Raw genomic sequence first — 16,994 nt, 5'->3', positions numbered from 1 at the left:
CTGTTGTGCCCTGACCCTCCTTTCTCCTTGCCATTATAGGCCGTAGTCCCCCCCATTTCCAACCCATCTCCCAGTCCCGCACATGCAGCACTTACCTGTGGGCTTTGCTCACCTGCCCCCGTCAAACCTAGTTTAAAGCCCTCCTCACAAGGTTAGCCAGTCTGTGTCCAAACAAGGCCTTCCCGCTCCTGGAAAGGTGAACTCCATCTCCGCCAAGCAGTCCCTCCTGGAAGAGCACCCCGTGATCAAGGAAGCCGAATCCCTCCTGGCAACACCATCGTCGCACCCAGGCATTCACCTCCAGGATGCACCTCTCTCTGCCCGGGCCCCTATCTTTGACAGGAAGGATCGAAGAGAATACCACCTGCGCTCCAAACTCCTTCACCCGTACTCCCAAAGCCCTGTAGTCACACTTGATCCGCTCAGTGTCACACCTGGCAGTATCATTTGTGCCCACGTGGATGAGTAGCATGGGGTAGTAGTCAGAGGGCCGGATAATCCTCGACAATGCCTCCGTAACATCTCGGATATGGGCCCCTGGCAGACAGCATACCTCTCGAGATGAGCTGTCAGGGCGACAGATGGGTGCCTCCGTTCCCCTCAGAAGAGAGTCTCCAACCACCACTACCCTACGTTTCCTCCTTGCAGTGGTGGCAGGAGACTGCTCAACCTTGGTGGTGCAAGGCCTGGTCGTCTCCACTGTGGGGGGTGACTCCTTGTCTCCTGCAGAAAGTAAAGTGTAATGGTTATGTAACAACACAGTGGGAGGGTTAGGAGCAGGGGTGGAACACTGCCCGCTGCCGGAAGTAACCAGCTGCCAGTGCTCACCCTGCACCACTGCCTCCTCTATAAGTGGCTGGTCAACAATCCCACATCCTAGGACAGTGACCTCCGTGGACTCCACAGGAATACTGTCCAGGAATTCCTCATGGCTTCGAATGCTCCTCAGCCTGGCCACCTCCTCCTGTAGCTCTCCCACCTGCTGCCTGAGAGATTCAACCAGCAGGCACCTTTCACAATGGTTGTCTCCCCCAGCCTGGAGATCACTCAGTGGGAATTGCAAGCCACAAATACAGCAAGACCACATCAGGACTTGGGTAGAGGCATCCATGCTCAGGTTCTCTGTCTGGATACAGGCACAGGTGGAGGAGACAGGAGAAGTACTGGCACAAGCGCTTCGGGTCTTCATCACCATCAGTCACTCCCTCTGCTCAACTCCCCTGTCTGCAGTCCCCTGTCCGCTTCGCTCCCCTGGTCGCACGATGAGATAATCGTTCTCTGTTTATGTTGACACCACTCCTCCAATTGATCTTGTACATAACCATTTCGAGGCATACGGTGAATAGTTTCAGTGAAATCGTATCTCCTTGTTTCATACCTTTCTCGATGGGATACGGAGGGGAGATTCGAGGAGAGTAATATCTGTTGTACATCCAATACTCGCTTCAACAAATTGATGTATTGCATGTTAATGCCCTGCTCTGAGAGCACCTTCAATAGCGTTGAGTTCAATGCAATATTAAAGGCCTTTTCATAGTCAACGAAAGCAATGCACAGCGGAAATGTATATTCCCTCGCTCTTTCTAGGAGCTGGCTTAGGGTAAATATATGGTCAATCGTGCTGAAATTTCTTCGAAACCTTGCCTGCTCTCTCGGCTGTTCTTCATCCAAGCTCTGCAAAAGTCGGTTTGTTACCACCTTTGTAAAGAGCTTGTAAATATGAGAGAGTAGGCATATAGGGCAGTAATTCTTAAGATTTTTTTGATCGCCCTTCTTGTGCAGCAAGATGGTATTTGACTCCTTCCAGCTTGATGGTATTTTTCCTTCTTCAAGATATAGACTGGGCCTTCCAAAGTTTTTCGTCTCCTGCAGAAATAATTTCTGATGTTATTCCATCTTTGCCTGGAGCTTTTCCCTTCTTCCTCGGATATAGTGCGCTTCGGATTTTGCTGACAATTATTGGGGGATGTGTTCTTCTGACTCGTGGAGCGCTGGGAGAGTGACATTGATTCTTGATTTAAATAGTTCTGTATAAAAGTCCTTACAGACCTCCCTCCATCCCTGCTCTGTCGATTATTGTCTCTCTATCCTTGTTCTTCAATGCTGTTATGCTCAGTCTATACTGCGTCAATTCCCACTTGCACGTCCTGAAGCTTTTGAGTGATTCAGCTGTTTTGAGGAGTTTTTCTTTCTGGAAGTTCTCAAAGTCATCCGTTAGCTTTTGCCATATAAGCTTGCATAGAATGGAGTACTCAGTGATGTTATCCGAGCTCCTTTTTATGTTTCTCCGCTTCTCCAGCAGGCTTTTAGTTTCCTTCGAGATTCTTCCCTTCACCTTCTTCAACTTTTCAATTTCAGCTGCTTTTAAGCAACGTCTCAGCTTGTGAGCAAAAATATCATCGTCCTCATCACACTTTTCCGTCTGGCTCCAGTCAAACCCAGAAATCGCTGTCTTCGGCCACTGTTTCCTATTTGCCATCTGTAACGCCTTCTTTTCTGCCACTTTGTCGAAAATCAACTTCGCTCTAAGCAAGCGATGGTCACTGCCGATGTTGAAAGGCTGCACCACAGAGATGTCTTGAATGTACCTTTTATTGACTAAAATATAGCAGATTTTATTCTTGCTCTTCGCATTTGGTGCGATCCATGTCCACCTTTTTATACCAAGTGTTTGCCATGTACAGTTCTTTCATTTCTGCCATCGCTACTAACCTTTCTCCTCTTTCATTCCTTTCGCCACTGCCATATCTCCCTATGAACTTTTCGTAAGCTTTCCCTCATCTGACCTTGGTGTTAAAGTCTCCCATCATGACAGTGCAAGTGGACCTCATAATATAATAGCATAGCATAGCAACAGCTAGTCTCTCTCTACCCCCTTATGTATTTTTAATGCCTGTTGCCAAATATCTACAGGTCAGCAAATTCAAAGACAAACTTCAGATAGGAAGTCTTACTTGCTCAATTTATCATTCCAGAGCAGCTTCTGCACCCTTCTCATTATGTGGGAATGTTTTGCCTTTCATGGAAAAGTCTTTTTCCTCAAAAAGCATTTCTGCATTTTCAAAGGACTAACTTTCAGGTGCTTATTGACTTTGCCATACTGACACTATCTGTAATGACCAGATGTGTTTCTTTTATGATAAACCGATCCTTTAATGGCCTGGAAACTAAATGAAAGCGTTCCAGATGGCAGAAAATCTCTCTGTGGCTGTGATTATTGCCTTTCCTAAAAAGAAGGCTTGTTCAGTATACAGTTGCCCTTTGAACCAATGCTGTTAAAGAGAAAGAACGGTTACTTACTTCATAACTGTGGTTCTTCGAGATGTGTTGCTCATGTCCATTCCATGTAGGTGTGTGCGCACAGCATTCACGCATTGTCAGAAAATTTTCACCTAGCAGCACCCATCAGGCCAGCAGGGGAGCCCCCTGGAGTGGTGCTGGTATACCAGCCCATATATACGCCTGCTGGCCTTCTACCCCTCGGTTCCTTCTTACCGGACTACTCCAAAGAAGGGGAGGTGGGCGGGATTTGGAATGGACATGAGCAACACATCTCGAAGAAACACAGTTACGAGGTAAGTAACCATTTGTTCTTCGAGTGATTGCTCATGTCCAATTCCATGTAGGTGACTCCAAAGCAGAAACCCAAAGAGGCAGGGTCAGAGTTCTAGCCTTCCACTGAGTGGAGGACAGCCCTACCCAAGGCGGCATCCTCCCATGCCTGTTAGTGAAGGTGTGGACAGTCCTGCATATGTCCAGGATAAGGACCCGAGCCAGAAAAGCTTTGAAGGAGGCCTGAGCTCTAATCAAGTGGGCTGTGAGGGAAGGGGCTGGAATCCTAGCCATCCTGTAGCACTCCCTAATGCAGACTGTGATCCAAGAGGAGATCCTTTGTGTTGAAGCCAGCTGGCCTTTCATCTGCTCTGCTATGGCAACAAAGAGCTGAGGTGACCTGCAGAAGGGCTTCGTTCTTTCTAAGTAAAAGGCTAGAGCCCTCCAAACATCCAAAGTGGGTAGCACCTGTTCCTTACCCAATGCTTGGGGTAAAAAACCGGTAGGAAAATATCCTGTGACACATGAAAGCTGGACACTACTTTCGGTAGAAAGGCAGGTCAGGGGCGCAGATGTGACTTCATCTTTGAAGAAAACTGTGTATGTGGGGTCCGCAGTGAGGGCTCTCAGTTCGGACACATGTCTGGCTGACGTGATGGCCACCAAAAGGGATACCTTATAGGACAGGTGTAGTAACCAACACATTGCCAAAGGTTCAAACAGGGCTCCCATAAGCTTAGACAGAACCAGATTGAGATCCCACTGTGGGATGGGTTGCCTGACATGCGGGTAAAGCCTGTCCAGGCCCTTCAAGAATCTGTTCATCATTGGGTCCACAAAAAGAGTCTTGCCCCTGGTGCCCAGATGGAAAGCGGAAATAGCTGCTAGGTGGACCTTAATTGAGGAGAAGGACAGCCCTTGAAATCGGAAGTCCAAAAGGTAGTTCAGGACCCGGGAACCTGGGGCCTCTAAGGCCGAAAATCCCCTTTGAATAGTCCAGATATGGAACCACTTCCATTTGGCTAAATAGGTAGCACTGGTGGAAGGCTTCCTACTACCCAACAGCACCTTCTGCATCTGAGCCGAATACTGAAACTCCACTGCCATCTGCCACGGAGCTTCCATGCTGTGAGGTGCAGAGCGCACAGGTTCGGGTGCCGAAGCCTGCTGCTGTCCTGCGTAATCAGGTCTGGGACCATAGCTCTCCCTATCGATCTCTTGATGACAGACTCAGGAGGGTAGAGAACCAATGCTGTCCGGGTCATGCTGGGGCTATGATGATCAGTGATGCCCTGAATTCCTACAACCACAAGAGCACTCTGTGGACTAGTGGGAATGACAGGAATGCTTAAAGCAGACCCCCGGGCCAGGAGATGACTAGCACATCTCTCTGAGAGCTCCACCCCATTCCCATGAAGGAGCAGAACTTCTGGCATTTCCTGTTCTGTTATGTGGCGAATAGGTCCAAAAGGGAAAAATCCCATTTGCGGAAGAGCCAAGTGGCTACGTCCCATCTGAAAGACCATTCATGACCAGAGAAGGATCTGCTCAGCTGATCCGCCAGATCGTTCTTGGAGCCTGGGAGACAGGAGGCCATTGGGTGGATATCCGCTCGGATAAGGAAAACTGAAAAAATTGGGCTTGTTTAGTTTGTAAAGATGACTGAGAGGGGACATGATAGCTGTTTTCAGGTATCTAAAAAGGTGTCACAAAGAAGGAGAAAAATTGTTCTCCTTAGCCTCTGAGGATAGAACAAGAAGCAATCGGCTTAAACCGTAGCAAGGGAGGTTTAGGTTGGACATTAGGAAAAAGTTCCTAACTGTCAGGGTGGTTAAACACTAGAATAAGTTGCCTAGAGAAGTTGTGAAATCTCCAACTCTGGAGATATTTAAGAGCAGGTTAGATAGACATCTATCAGGAATTGTCTAGATGATACTGGGTCCTGCCATGAAGGCAGGGGACTGGACTCAATGACCTCTCGAGGTCCCTTCCAGTTCTAGTTTTTTATGGTTCTATGCAGAGATCCTACAAGTGTAGAATCTAACACAGGGGATGTGAGCAGGTCCCATCCTGCCTATTGATATGTGAGACCGCCGACGTATTGTTGGATAGGATGTGCATCAACTTGCCCAATTTGAGGGAGGAATGCCATGCGAGGCGGACTGCTCATAGCTCCCTGACATTGATGTGCAGGGAGAGATCATCCACGATCCACATATCTTGTGTCCGTATGTCTCCGAGGTGGGTTCCCCCTGTATCTGACGCATCCGTCACCAGCCAGAGGGTTAGTAGGGGCTTAGGGAATGGTATCCTGGTGCAGACCTCCCCTCCCGGGTCCACCAAACCAGGGATCGAAGGACCTTGAAGGGCATGGTCATCATTCTGTCCCAGTGGTGGAAGGATGGGTTGTGAGGGTGCGGCAGCCACATCTTAGTGGTCGCATGTGGAGCCTGGCATGTTGGGTAACATACGTGTATGTGGCCATTAGGTCCAGGACCCACATGCAAGTCCTAGCTGTGGTTATAGGGAATGCCTGCAGATCCCGTACTGCTGATTTGATCACCAGAAAGCGGGACCTGGGGAGGGAGGCCCTTGCAGATGTGAAGTCCAGATTGGCGCCCACAAACTATCAGTGGAGTGGGTACCAAAGTTGATTTGTCCACATTCTGGAGTAGGCCCAACTCCCAGAAGAGATCTTGAACCAGGGCAAAGTGGGCCCGCACCTGGTTTGCAGAACTCCCTCGCAGAAGCCAGTTGTCCAGATATGGGAATACCTGGACTCCTCTTTTTCTCAGTGTGGCAGCCACAACAGCCATGCACTTTGTGAAGACCCGTGGAAATCCCAAAGGGGAAGGCTGTAAACTGATGGTAGTCTCTACCCACTGTGAAGCAGAGGAACTGTCGGTGGTGGGGAGCAATGGAAATGTGAAAGTAGGCATCTTTTAGATTGAGGGCAGCATAACAGTCTCCAGGAGCTAGGGATGGAATGATAGATGCTAGGGCCACCATCTTGAATTTGGTTTTGATGATGAAGGTGTTGAGATCCCTGAGGTCCAGGAGAGAGAAGAACCCTCCCCATGGCTTTGGGGACCAGGAAATATCAGGAATAAAAGCCCCTGCTCAGGACTTCTGGGGGAACTGGCTCTGCGGTCCCTAATGCGAGGATCTGAAGGACCTTCCCCAAAGGAGAAGCTTGTGAGAGGGGTCCCTGAAGAGGGACGGGGTGAGGGGGATGTGAAAGCATCAGAATGGACGGGGACGACATAGCCCCTTCCCACCATCTGTAGGACACAGCGGTCCAAGGTAACAGATTCCCAGGCCTGGCAGAAAGGGAATAGATGATCTCAGAAGTAGAGGGGTGAGACTGTTAAGCTGTCCTCGGGTGTACCCTCAACATCCTTGATGGGACCCTGAGGAGTCGTTAGGTGGACCCTGCGCCTGATCCTGGGGTGGCCAAGGGTGGCGCATGCCATTCCTCCCATTGACATTTCTACTGTGGCGCCGGGAGAAATCAGGAAGAGAGCCCTGCTGAGAAAGCCTTGGTGGGTTCCTGATTGAGAAGGATCGCTGCTGGGTGGCCGTGTGTGAATGCTCAGTGACATTAGATTGGCCCAGGTGTCCTTGAGCCCATGTAGATGCTGGTCCATTTGTTCAGAGAACAGAGACAGTCCCTCAAATGGAAGGTCTTGGATCGTATTTTGGAGCTCTGGGGGGTACCGCAGACCCTTGCAGCCAAGAGCTGGAGTGTAACACCAACCCCGTAGCCATAACACGAGTGGCTGCATTGGCTGTGTCAAAGGCAGCCTGGAGCATGGCCCTAGAGATCATTCTGCCCTCTTCTGAGAGGGCTCTGAACTTGAGCTGAGAATCCCTGGGGAGAAGTTCATTAAACTTGTCCATGGAGGTTATACGCGTAGTGAGACAGCAAAACTAGCTTGTTCGCTATGTGAAACTGTAGGCCTTCAGATGCGTAGGTCCATCTTTTTGGCATCCCTGTTCTTAGGGGTGGCACCTCGCTGGCCCTGCCTCTCCTTCTGGTTCACTGCCTGAACCACCAGAGATCCCAGGGGCGGGTGGGAGAAGAGGCATTCATTCCCCTCCTGGGCCATGAAGAACCGCCATTAATGTCTGTTGGTGGAATGGAGGCCGGGGTTTACCAGAGGGAGTTGCCACCATATTGTTGATGGAGAGGGCCACTATGGTAGGAGTGTCTGATAGTAGAATGTTAACCATAGGGTCAGAATCCGCCGACACTCACTCCACCTAGACCCCTAGGCTTTGGGCCAGTTGGCGAAGGAGGTCCTCATGTGCCCTCAAGTCCATGGAAGACACGGAGGGAAGAGTGTCACCCAGGGCCTCATACAGAGAGAAGGATGAGGGCCCCTTCAGGCCCGTCTCTGCAAGGTCCACTGCCATCGACGGGGGCACTGTGGGTGGCCGGGCCACGGGGCCCTTGGACTCCAAGGGGTGTGGGGACATCTGGCCTGGCGGAACCGACTTCCTCAACATAGGTGATCGAGTGAGTGGGGTCACTGAAGGAGGAGCTCTGAACCCAGAGAAGACCGACTCTGGTCTAGGGGGAGCCATACCCTGACCCTGGTGGTAAGCCCACGGGGTCCAGAAGGAGTTGGTGTCAGTGAGGGCCATGACTGCTGCATACCCGGCATACTGCTGTTGATGGGCAGAGGTGCTATGGTGCCGTCACTGATGACGGGAATGAGACTGGTGCCGAGATCTTGGTCTTGACCCGCTGGAGGACCATGTGGATTCCGCCTCTGAGTCGGTTGAATACTCTGAATTTGCCGCTGGTGCTGACCCCGACAGAGATGCCACTGGTGTGGTGGTGCCTGACCAGTGTTTTTTTGACGTTGGTGCTTAAAAGCCAGTTCCCCCCAGAATTGGCTCCACAATGCAGCCTGCCCCCCTCCCTGCACTGCTGCCTCATAAGAGGGGAGAGCAGGGGAGGCTGCCACAAAGCAGCCTCTGTCCATGGCAGGCCCAAACTTCCCACTGACAGAGGCTGCTCCATAAACCACGAACCAGTGTCTGCCTGTGGGGAGCTTGGATCCCCCATGGACAGGGGCTGCTGCCATCCCATGCTGCTGCCTCTGTTTTGGAGACAGCAGTGTGGAGCAGCAGGCAGCCAGTCCATGAGGAGAGCTGGTTTAAACAAACAAGGCAGTCCATGGAGATTCAGCAAACCATCTTAATGCAGATACAAATGAAGTCAACGTGTAGGTGTTTTATAATCATGTCAAGCTCTTCTCTCCTGCCCTGCAGCAAAGTCAGGAAAAAATATTCAAATGCACAGTCACAGTGAACACTAACAGCAAACATTAGTGGAGGATTAACCAACTACTGTGATCAGACCACATAAGTTTTAGATAATCAGTCACTATATTATTGAGATACTAATGTCTATTCTGCAGAAAACCTCTAATTTATTAAAAAAATCTAGACAGATTTTTAAATTCAAAACTATTTTATAAATCTCAGTTCCCACTGTCAAGCAGGCTGTTTTTTTATTCAAGCAAATGTAAGGCTAAATATATCAGAGTAACTAAATGTCAGACATACTAAAAACAAGAGAAATGACAACCCACATCACAATAGCCCATATAAGAATTAACAAGCTACGACATCATCAGCAAGACATTTCATTTTGATTGACCTGCCAATTAAATGAAACCCTAAAAAATTGGGAGAACAAGATCTGATGTCTTAATTACCTGTCATCAGGGCTTTTCTTTGGCGGGGGAGAGGGGACGGAATGTTAGCTTGGCTGTGTACAAGCAAGGAAATCCTTTATTTAAAAGAGCTCTTAAAATTATCAAGAATGATAAACTTTATGGAAAAATATTTGAAAAACAGAAAGACTGACATATTTGGAAGATGTCATTAATATAAGAAAATCCAATTTAAAGAAGTAAAGATTATATTGGAAGAGATTATTTTAAAATGTAATTATTTTAAGATGTAAAAGACCAGCATTTCAATACTGGTCTCCCAAAAACCTCCACTGGTCTATTCATCATCATAATTTGAGAAATATAGTGAGCTCTCAAAACTACAGCATTAGGAAAGAATGAAAAGCACAGCAACAACATCGAAACTCTTTCATAGTCTCTCAAATCCTTGTAGATTTTTGCAAGCTGCATTGTAGGGATTCAAAATTGTAAAGACTTCAATACTTTGGCATAATGATAGTGACATTTTATATTACATCTTTCAACCCAACAGATCTTGTGAGCACTTTATAAACTATAGTGTCTTCAATTTAATTCAGTCACTAATCAATCTGATCAATGTAATTTGGGATCAAAATATCAGAAGCCATATCATATAAAAACAAACCCCAACTCCCACCCTTTATTTTGACAGTACTAGGCTATTATTATGGGATGATTCAATAATAGCTATGTAAAACTGCTTAATAGTGAAAACTAGAATTTTTAATGTGCTATAAGTAAAAAAAGAACCCAAGGAAGACTCATGCTACTGAAGAATTATTAGAGATAAAAACAGTTATTCGGTTGTAACAAGTTATAAATCATGTGCTATGAAAATTATGATACGCCTCCTGGACATTGAACAGAAATCATGTCCAATTGCTTATTTTAAACTGTGAAGAGAACAAATTAAACTGGAGAGATTTATGTTCAGGTTATTATTAAAGTGTCAATATTTATCCACAATGGAATCCGTGATTAACACAGTAATTTTGAATTTTAAGTACAGGAAAAGCTGTGACGACCACAGGTACATCTGTGTGGCAAATATAAGCACATGGTGACTTTTTAAATGGCAACATTGCACTCAGGCACCATGATGACTGCATTTAAGTGGCTTTAAAAATACAAGGCCAAACAAAGGGGAATTTAACTTGATCTTTGGGTATGTACAAACACCTAAGAATGTCATAACAACTGTGCATGTGTTTGACAAATTGCCAGAGACTTATAGAAAATTTAGCTCGTTTCATCCAGACTAGGATAGACATCTTAAAGCCAGTTTTGCAACAAACTCATTTTCCCATTTTTTGTAACTAATAAGCAAAGCAAAGCAAAGCATTTATCAATCTGTGAGAATGTATTTCATTTTTAAATCTACAATTTAAAAGCTAGGTGACAACTGTACTGCAGGTTTGCTTACACTGCTCTGACAATCACTTTGACCTGGAGTCCTCTATTTTGATAAAAAGCACTCAATTTTTCATTCAGTTACTTCCTCAGTGGCACATGAGCAGAAACACTTTGATAGTGTTTTCCACTGCATATAGTCCCATGGTCTGTATTTAAACTAAAAGATAAGATAAAAGCAGTGTACACATTTAAAGCAACCCCCCTCCCCAGAGATTAGAAGAGTTTGTTCAATCTGTCATCCTATTCCTTTAACCTTGGACAGCTTTATGCAGAATACATAATATTTATAGGAGCATAATTTGCAGCATAGAGATTTGTTAATAGATGAGGTTAAAATTTCCTTTCCCCCCCAATCGGTGGGTTTGTGAAAGAAACATTTTGTGATTTTAAATTTGGAAAAGTAAATGTATGGCCCCTTCCAGGTTTTCCCCCACTGTTTATGATTTGTTGCTGTGCATTATCACAATAGAAGCCATTACAAAATAAACTGTATGGAATAACTGAAAGGAGTTTATCACAGAGATCTAAACAGTGGTGGCCTTGCGTTTCTGTGCAGGAGCTATTGGCAAATTATGACTTTTTTTTTAGACCACCAGTGTGTCTTCGTACTTTCTGCATACAGTACATTATTTTTTAGTGGTTTTAATGTTTTTTCCCTTCTTGGAAATAAACTTACTTTAGTTTCTCTCAGCAGAAACTGCAAATCCCGCCCACTAAGGATGCCATGGTTTTTCACGTAGCTGGGCATATGGACAGTGCTTGTCCCGTGGACAGTTCCATGGACTTCCATGTAGGTATGAATGATGTCCAAATAAGCCTTCTTATCCTATAACATGAAACAAAATTCATTTTAGCCTTTACAAGGAAACTTTAAGAAATGATGCTGTCCCACTTAGAACTGGTTATTCATTGAAACAATGTCCCTAACCATATATGGAAGGAGGTCAGCAGTTCCTGTCTTCCATAACTATATCTTTGACATAAGATTTGACAGTGATTATATGATTAATATTTTAAAGTCTTAATTTCTAATAGTTTTGTGCTAGGTTTGCAATTTAGACATCCTAAATCTGTTTCACAGAAATCCAACAGGAAAATTCCTATTAGTTACTGTGGTTTGGGGGCCTGATTTTTCCCCACTGAAATTAAGGTAATAAGCCTTTGCAAGACAGAAGTTGTGTTGAAAACGTTTTTACACATAATAAACGCAATTTTCTAACCCACGCTAAAGGTGATGCACACATACTGTGCTTTCATTGGACTACGGTCATACTGAAGTTCACTCAAAGGAAAAGTAGAATAGGAAAATCCTAATGAGTAGAAGTCAAGAATAATAAAACACCAAACCTAGACGTCTAAAGTGAAATTTCATTATTTACTGCTTACCAAAACTAGGCATGCATTAAGTATTCAGTGTATCCAATCTAAAGCTTGAAAATAAAAGATTGTATCTAGCTTTAGTTTCTGCTGTGGTTTGATAACACCAGCAAGAAAGTGGACAATTTATCCTTTCACAGCCTGCCTCATCACTAAATTTTCTGATCAATTATTCCCCATACTACATTTTAGAAAGAATGCAATGGCTAATTATTATGTATGTTAACAAAATACATTGAGAAAACCAAATTCTGTCTGATAACCAAATCTGAGTTCTGGATTGTCCTTGTACAGTATAAATCAGCTTATGAAACATGTTTTTGTAATCTGGAGGACAGAATAGGGTAGAGATGAAGGAGCTGTCCAACTCTTTCAGCTGCTAACTAGCTCAAATATACAGTATTTCATTAGGATGAGGGTCAGGCAGAGAATATAATGAATAAACTGATTTGATAGAAAGATTTCATACAGACTATTACAGTCAATGAAATAGTGAAACAGAATTAATATTCTCAATATGCATAGTCATACATAAAGTCATCCATTAACAGAGTTCTGGAAAGTCAACTGTCAAGTGTAATAATAGTAAAAATAAGAATCGAAAACAAATAATTATATAGTATTTTTCATTATTAAATCTCAAAGCATTTTATGAAGTCAGTCAGTATGTCTATCCCCATATTACATATGAGGAAAAGGCAGTACAGAAAGATTTGTAGGAGAACTGGGAATAGTACCCGTGTCACCAATGCCCCACTGCTATCTATTTTGGCCAAACTGGACAGTCTCTATGCCAAAGGATAAATGGACTCAAATCAGACATCAGGAATGGTAACATGCACAAACCTCTAGGGGAACACTTTAACCTCCCAGGACATTCAGTAATGGATTTGAAAGCAGGCATCCTCTACAAAACCATTTAAAAAACTGGATACAAAAGGGGGACATCTGAACTGGAATTCGTTTGCAAATTCTCAGCTTAGGATGGAATAAGGATCTCTACTGGATAACACATTACAAAAGCCATTTTCCCTCTTTGAATATTCATATCTCCAGAACAAACGCTATGAATGACCCACTTCCACCCTGACTTTATTAGCTTCCTTAATACAAGCAACTTATCTTCCCTTATATATTACACATTCCTGCTTCTGTAACTTCCATTCCAATTTATCTGATGAAGTGGGTTTTACATACAAAGCTTATGTCTTAATAAATCTGTAAGGATATGTCTGCACTTGCACCCTATTTCGAAATAGGGATGAAAAGGAAGACATTCGAAATTGCAAATGAACCCGGGATTTAAATATCCCGTGCTTCATTTGCATATTCGCTTTATGGCGCTATTTAGAAATAACAGATGCTGGTAAGCCGCGGTTATTTCAAGACAAAACCCTTCTCTTGAAATAAATCTTATTCCTCATACAATGAGGTTTACCAGTTATTTCGAGAGAAGGGTTCTCTCTCGAAATAACTGCGTCTTAACAGTGTCTGTTATTTCAAAATAGCACCATAATGTGAATATGCAAATGAAGCGTGGGATATTTAAATCCCGGCTTCATTTGCAATGTCAAATGTCTTCATTTGCATCCATATTTCGAAATAGGGTGCAAGTGTAGACATACCTTTAGGGTACGTCTAGACTACATGCCTCTGACGACAGAGGCATGTAGATTAGACTACCTGACATAGGAAAATGAAGCAGTGATTTAAATAATCGCCGCTTCATTTAAATTTACATGGCTGCCGCGCTGAGCCGATCAGCTGTTTGTCAGCTCAGCGCGGTAGTCTGGATGTTCCGTGGTCGACATCAAAGGAGGCATACCTGGGAGGTCGACAAATGCCTTTGATGTCGACCACGGAACATCCAGATTACCGCGCTGAGCCGACAAACAGCTGATCGGCTGAGCGCGGCAGCCATGTAAATTTAAATGAAGCGGCGATTATTTAAATCGCCGCTTCATTTTCCTATGCCGGGTAGTCTAATCTACATGCCTCTGTCGCCAGAGGCATGTAGTCTAGACGTACCCTTAGTCTCTAAGGTAACACAGGATTCCTGTTTGTTTTTAATAAGTCTTACATTTTCCACACGGGTAAATCCATTTTGCCTTCTAATAACTTCTTGTTCTTTTCTGAACTCTAATTTCTCAATATGTTTCTGATAAGGAGGGGTCCATTACTGAACATGACATTCTAGAAGCAATTATGAAGCTGCTGTATTCTTTCCACTGTTTGTATTCAGCTGAAATGGGAACTCCATTGTTATGGTATTGACCACACAGTAAGACACAGTCCCTAATGGAACAGTTTACAATCTAAAGAGACCAAGACAAAAGTGTTGAAGGGAAAGAAAGCCATAGAATGGAAGTGACTTTTTCCTTCTCACAACAACAGGTGAATGGAAGTAGGTTTCAGTAAAAGTTGTGTCTTATCTGAAGTCCTATTCCAAAGACTAGCTTCCATTTTGAGGCAACAATCTAATACATCTCTGTAGCCCTGTGGTCTCTCATCTTTTCCATCCATATGCAGAATAAATGTTTTTATGTGCTCTGAGGCACATGAGACTGTGCACCACCACCAAAACAAAAAACCTAGCTGAGAGCACTCTGCTTATCACCTGGCTGGCATTTGAATCTCTCCGAAGTGGCTACACACACACACAGCTTACATGGAACACGGGTGTAGTCCCAAGTTATTTTGGCTTTTTCTGCCTGCACTGTATAAAAACTCATGTCTAATTTGCAATCCGATATCACCCTAAATATCTGCAGAACTCCAGGGCTCTGTCTTCCATTAGAAGTCAGATTATGTAGGAACACCCCCCCCCCACACACACACACATTCTACATATAAATGACGTATAAAAGAACAAACCAAATCTTAAATAAATTTGAGATACTATTCCCAAAAAAACAAGATTTTAAAAAAACATATAATAAAAGATTTTAAAAAACTGCTATAATAAAATGCAGTAGTTTATTCTTTATATATTTGTAATGATAGATTAAGACTAGATAGATAGATAGATAGATAGTATGATTAGTACTCAAATAATATATTTCGTGCCTGGAAATAATAGCTTAAGGTGAATTAAGTACTTCAAAATACTATAGGGATAAGACAACTAGGTTATACAAACAACAAAATATAACATGAAGTGAGTGCACTACTGTACCACTGTTACTTACATATTATTCTCACAGTACGATTTTCATTTGTAAAGGATCTTTATTTTTGAAAACAGTGCCTTTCAAGAGTAAGTGCTTTACAAACAGTTAAGCCTCTTCATGCCCTGCTGAGGAAGGCACTTCAAATATTATCCTTCTATTTGGAGCAAACTGAGCTGAGAGATGTTAAGTGACTTGCCCAAGGCCATGCAATAAATCATTGGAAAAGCAGGCAATAGAAACCAAAAGCTTGGATTTCTAGTTCCTGCTTCCATCATTAGTTGACAGGAACAAGTTACTATACTGTCTGAAAAATACATACTACAAAATTAGAGCAATAACTTATCCCCACACCCCAAATCCCTAGTATTTGTAAAGTAGAAAATATACAATTAAAAATGAGACAGGACTTAGGATCAGGTATGTCCCTCATAATAAATGAAAAAAGGTTCCTGGAAATAAGAGAATACCACCATTTAAAACAGGGGTGAGCAATAAGTGGCCCACAGACTGGTTAGCTGGGGGTAGCTCTTGATGGACCACCAGTGCTTTATCTATGCATCTTGTAGCTCCTGTTTGCTATGAATCACCATTCCTGACCAATGGGATCTGCGGGAAGTGGTGCAGACCAGGACATTGCTTCCTACTGCTCCCACTGACTGGGAACACCAGGGGATAACTCTGGCTACTGGTAAGTCTAACTTCAGTACCGGGCAAATTAGTCGAAACAATAGTAAAGAATAAAATTGTCAGTCAAGTAGAAGAACATAATTTGTTGGACAAAAGTCATCATGGTTTCTGTAAAGGGAAATCCTGTCTTACTAATCTATTAGAGTTCTTTGAAGGGGTTAACAAACATGCAGACAAGGGGGATCCAGTAGATATAGTATACTTAGATTTTCAGAAAGCCTTTGACAAGGTCCCTCACCAAAGGCTCTTGTGTAAATTACATGGCCATGGGATAAGAGAGAAGGTCCTTTCTTGGATTGAGAACTGGTTAAAAGACAGGAAATGAAGGGTAGGAATAAATGGTAAATTTTCAGAATGGAGAGGGATAACTAGTGGTGTCCCCCAAGGGTCAGTCCTGGGACCAATCCTTTTCAATTTATTCATAAATGATCTGGAGAAAGGGGTAAGCACTGAGGTAGTAAAGTTTGCGGATGATACCAAACTGTTTAGGATAGTCAAGACAGAAGCAGACTGTGAGGGACTCCAAAAAGATCTCGCCAAACTGAGTGATTGGGCAACAAAATGGCAAATGAAATTTAATGTGGATAAGTGTAAAGTAATGCACATCGGGAAAAATAACCCCAACTATAGATACAGTATGATGGGGGCTAATTTGGCTATGACAAATCAGGAAAGAGATCTTGGAGTTATCGTGGACAGTTCTCTGAAAACTTCCACACAGTGTGCAGTGGCAGTCAAAAAGGCAAATAGGATGCTAGGAATTATTAAGAAAGGGATAGAAAATAAGACAAAGGATATCTTACTGCTCCTGTATAAAACTATGGTACGCCCACATCTTGAATACTGTGTACAGATGTGGTCTCCGCTCCTCAAAAAAGATATTTTGGCCTTGGAAAGGGTTCAGAAAAGGGCAACTAAAATGATTAGGGGTTTGGAATGGGTCCCATATGAAGAGAGGTTAAAGCGACTGGGACTTTTCAGTTTAGAAAAGAGGAGACTGAGGGGGGATATAATAGAGGTATATAAAATTATGAGTGGTGTGGAGAGGGCGGATAAAGAAAAGTTA

At 43.9% G+C, this 16,994-nt stretch overlaps 1 protein-coding gene across 4 annotated transcripts in view; it reads right to left on the bottom strand.

Moving 5' to 3' along the window:
* Positions 1 to 16,994, bottom strand: part of MGAT5 (alpha-1,6-mannosylglycoprotein 6-beta-N-acetylglucosaminyltransferase) — a 269,340-nt gene that overhangs the window by 37,054 nt on the left and 215,292 nt on the right. For all 4 annotated transcript variants that reach the window (XM_075933279.2, XM_075933275.2, XM_075933276.2 and 1 more), the window contains one exon: positions 11,371 to 11,520. In XM_075933279.2, coding sequence (XP_075789394.1) covers positions 11,371 to 11,520 — 150 coding nt within the window. The remainder of the gene's footprint in view (positions 1 to 11,370; positions 11,521 to 16,994) is intronic.

Source organism: Pelodiscus sinensis, chromosome 7 (genome assembly GCF_052426305.1).
Source record: "Pelodiscus sinensis isolate ZL-2025 chromosome 7, ASM5242630v1, whole genome shotgun sequence".
Taxonomy (NCBI): domain Eukaryota; kingdom Metazoa; phylum Chordata; order Testudines; family Trionychidae; genus Pelodiscus; species Pelodiscus sinensis.
This window is presented reverse-complemented; position numbering and strand designations above follow the sequence as displayed.